We start from the raw sequence: 4,603 nt of genomic DNA, 5'->3' as shown, positions 1-4,603 counted from the left end.
ACAGCGCCTGAAATTTGATGTAAACATAAAGGAAAAAACTTGTAATTTACTCTTATTTTAAATTGCAATAATGACGTGAAAGATCGCGGCAAGACGACTTGTAGAGGGAGGGTGGTTGGCATGCCAAAAATCAATCGCTAGAAATATAAATGTACAGTACGGACGTTTGATTTTGAAGTATGTATATTTGCACATCTCAATACAACTTATTCAGATTTTAAATATACACATATTCACGAATTGATAAATTTTGTTCAGGTTTTATTTATTTTCTAAGATTTCTGGAAACAATTTGTTGTAAAGATGGGGTTTCTGGATCTATTTCGTGCTGCTTCGATGCCTGTTCTCCAAGTGTTGATAGTTACTGCACTTGGATCATTCCTTGCCTTAGAATCCATTAATATTTTAGGAGAGAGCACAAGAAATCAACTCAATAATGTAAGTTTTTTTATTAAAATCTTTTTTTATCATCTTCTAGTTTCTTTTTAATTTCTTTTATTTAATGAATTTTGTCACACATATATAAAACATTATATACATGCAATTCTTATAAAAAAAATTAATAGTTTTGTCATATAATTTTTATAAATTTTCATCCAACTACTAACTCAGTTATTTTTTTCTATTAAAGTGAAGGATTTTTAAATTTTATAAAGTACGACAAAAATTAATTTCCAATTTTCTTTATATAAATCAGTTTTATAAAAATAAAATCTACTTCCAACCTCTAAATTTTATAAAACTAAATTGCTAGTGACCTTATAGAAAAGTATCATATGTATCAAGTTTGTAATTCATCTTCTACTCTTTTAAATTTACTCCTAACAAAAAACAGAAGCCACTGCCCCCTATCAAACAACGTATCGTTACCAAACCTTAAAATTACCCACCAAATAGTAAGTATAATGTCATGAACCAAAAGTTTTCTTTATTCAAACCACTCGGAATAAATATTCGTTACTTACCCTTATAATCTTAATTAGATAAATACTTTATTTTTGTCGACATATTTCTTAGGTGCTCAACACATTTAAAAATATGTAACGTTTTACAATTTTTTTCTATCTCTACACTTAATTAAATACTAAAAGTTGTAATCGATTGTTATGTGCTGCACACTATTGATATTTATTTTATATATTGTTTTCTCTTTATAAAACTGATCATAAAAAAACTGGATATTAATTTCTGTCTTAATTTATAAAATTTAAAACATCATTCACCTTACCAGAAAAATAAACTGAGTTAGTGGTTTGAATGAAAAATTATAAAAATTATATGACAAAACTATTAATTTCTTTTTCTAAAAACTGCATGTATATTATGTTTTATGTATATGTGACAAAATTAATTAAATAAAAGAAATTAAAAAGAGTTTGAGCAAATTGCCAAAATCATCCCTAAGGTTTTAATTTGTCAGTTTCATTCAAATATCCTTCAACTTAACATAAAAAGTAAACTAAGTTAGTGGTTTGGATGAAAATCGCAAAAAATGGCAAAGGTGAAGGACTGTTTGGCACAAAAAGTCATTTTGGATGAAACTAGCAAACATGCCTAAACCTCAGGGACGATTTTGACAATTTACTCTTTTTTTAAAGTTTAATTTCAAGAAACTTGCGGGTTTGATTGAATCCGAAGATAATTATTAGTTTCATGATATAAAGATTTGATGTTTGGATCATGGGTATTAAGACCAAGCGTAATGGGCATTTTTGCCCCAATCCCGCCCAAACACGCTCGGGAACCACCCCCTGGGCGTGTTTGGCTGGTTTTTGTGTTTTGGCGTGTTTAAAATCACGCTTGGAGCAAATTTGAAGGGCCAATCACATTTAATCTTCCTTTTTTTGGCCAATAGCTTTTTTTTTTGTTTTTTTAATTTTTATTTAATTCTCTACACCCTTTAACATAATGCCCACATCCCCACTACACCCATTTTAGAAAAACGCCCAATAATGCCCCTTGCTGACTGTACTGCCACGTGGCGGAAAACGCCCAAGGGTGGGGGCATTATTCACCCTTACCACTACGCATGGTCTAAAAAGATCCGTCGTTTGTGAACAGCTTGTGTTCTACGTGTTCAATCCGGCACTTATAGGTACCAAGTTGGCTGACACCATCACGGCGGAAAGCTTCCTGTCATTGTAAGTTATCTCGGGTGAGTTCGATCAGGATTATGTTGTTTATTTGATCAGTTTTGAAAAGATCTAAACTGCAACTGCAGGTGGTTTATGCCTGTTAATATTCTTCTTACGTTCATAATCGGCTCCCTACTTGGATGGGTGCTTATGTTGATCGCTAAACCAGCTCAACATCTTAAGGGTCTAGTACTTGGTGCATGTTCAGCAGGTATAACACTCTAGATAACATATATACTAATAGAAGCTACAGACCACCATAAAAAAATACTAATACTGGAAGTTTTAAACTACCGCCAACATACAATAGTACTGTATCTGTATGTTGGCGGTAGTTTAAAACTTTCGTATAAAAAAGCAAAGAGACACAAAAATAATATGTAACGCTATTCAAGTATGAGGGATCTATAGTTCTATACACTCCCTAGAAGGTTTATACGCCCCGACAACAAGGGTGACACATAACAAGAACCTAGGTAACCATTTTTTTGGATTGTGGTTATGATTGACAGGTAACCTCGGAAACATGCTGTTCATCATAGTACCAGCTGTATGCAAAGAAAAAGGCGCTCCCTTTGGAGAATCTGATGTTTGCTCTGAGTTTGGAATGGCTTATGCCTCACTATCTATGGCAGTACGCATTTTTTCACTTGTACCCTTAATACTTATTCCTATTTTGGTCACTAATATATATATAAGAAATTCATCAGATAGGATCTATATTTTTGTGGACATATGTTTACAACCTAGTTCGCGTTTTCTCGGAAAATTCTGGAAACAACCAAGCAGAAACTGTGCAAGACGACGTGACTGTACCTGTAATATCTGTTACAGTACCTTTGCCTCCTTCATCGGAGCCTGAATCGTCCGGAAAAATGAAGGTTGATTTTTGTTTTCTGAGTTTGGAGTCATACATTTCTCATTATGTTAGTACAAACTACTACACAAATGAGGGTCAGTATACCATCCGTCGGTATTGGTGATTACCGACGAACCAGTAAAATGAAAAAAAAAATATAGAAAAAGTTGAATGAAAAACCGTCGGTAATCTATAGCTGATTACCGACAAAATTCATAACATGTGTAAACTGTGTGTCGGTAATTTGTTAGTAAGAATCCGTTGGTAATCTGTTAAAAACTGACGACAATCAGAAGTAGTCGATAATCCATCGGCGATTTGTCGGTAACCTTCTGGAAATCAAACTAACCACTCCTTATCTTCGACACTCATATCACCAACAGATTACCAACGGATTTTTGTCGGTAATCTTATTCATGGACAGTGAACCGGATACAAATGGAAGTCATTTGTTTTGTAGTAACATTTGACCTTACAAGTCAATCTGTTTTTTTATATAGGTGATGTTAGAATTAATGAGGCAGTGTTGGAGGAGCTTTTCAAGTCACATTAACTTGAAGGCGGTATTCGCACCATCAACAATCGGAGCGGTATACTGCTTTTCCAAATATTGATTGTAAAAGATTGTCGGGTTGACACATGTGCGAGCGATATAACAATGTTTTCTTTCTTATTGTAACAGATCGCCGGGTTCATCATTGGAACAATCGGACCATTTCGCTGGCTGCTAATCGGGAACACAGCTCCACTCCGAGTGCTTCATGATTCTGCATCTTTAGTAGGGTAAAATATTTTGAACAATTTGTGAATACTTTTTATTCAAACAAGGTGACCTAATGGACAGTTGGACACTGATCTCCCAGGGACGCTTCGATTCCAGCTGTTACGTTGATCGTGGGTGCGAACCTATTAAGAGGTAGAACCGGCCAACCATGAATTCACATTCATACATTCGTGTGCTTGATCTCACTAAAACATACGATTTGCAGGTCTTAAAGGGTCGGGTATGTCGATACCACTTGTGCTGGGAATCGCAGCTGTTCGGTATATTTTCTTGCCGGGTTTTGGCATTTTAATTGTGAAAGGAGCGCTTCGTTTCGGCTTGGTGCGTGACGACCCTCTCTATCTTTTCGTTCTTCTGCTACAATTTGCTCTTCCACCAGCCATGAACATTGGTATGCGCTCTGGATGATGATTTAGTGACCTTTTTTTATATAAATTTGTGAAAATTGTTAATACGGCTGCTGCAGGTACAATAACACAGCTATTTGGTGCTGGTGAGAGTGACTGTTCGGTAATCATGCTATGGACTTACGGTTTGGCATCCATCGCGCTTACCCTTTGGTCAACCTTTTTCATGTGGCTCGTTGCTTGATCTGTTCCATCTGAACCGACGCTAAGAGACTCGCCGGGTTGCCAAATGTAGTATATTGTATTAAGGATAAACATCCAGACCACCAATTAATCTTGTCCCGATTTGTTGGGTTCTAGGCTTTAAACGGGCGTAACTTGGAGAGCAAGCTTGCCAAACCCTTGATTAGTCTCTATAAATATATTTGATATAGCTGTAATTGTTAAACACCTGAATAAAAATATCCTAGTTATCATT

General features: G+C 35.3%; 1 protein-coding gene across 1 annotated transcript; it reads left to right on the top strand.

Annotated features, from left to right (window-relative positions):
- The first annotated feature begins 208 nt into the window (after positions 1-208).
- LOC110886763 (protein PIN-LIKES 3) lies at positions 209-4,603 on the top strand. Its single transcript, XM_022134603.2, has 10 exons — positions 209-438; positions 2,062-2,141; positions 2,222-2,346; positions 2,648-2,769; positions 2,846-3,016; positions 3,495-3,584; positions 3,677-3,777; positions 3,858-3,910; positions 3,984-4,169; positions 4,245-4,603. Exons 1-10 carry the CDS (start codon positions 304-306, stop codon positions 4,367-4,369), a joined length of 1,188 nt encoding a protein of 395 aa, XP_021990295.1. The 5' UTR covers positions 209-303; the 3' UTR covers positions 4,370-4,603.

Source organism: Helianthus annuus, chromosome 7, assembly GCF_002127325.2.
Source record: "Helianthus annuus cultivar XRQ/B chromosome 7, HanXRQr2.0-SUNRISE, whole genome shotgun sequence".
Taxonomy (NCBI): domain Eukaryota; kingdom Viridiplantae; phylum Streptophyta; class Magnoliopsida; order Asterales; family Asteraceae; genus Helianthus; species Helianthus annuus.
Note: the sequence above shows the minus strand (reverse complement) of the source record. Positions and strands in the feature narration are given on the sequence as shown.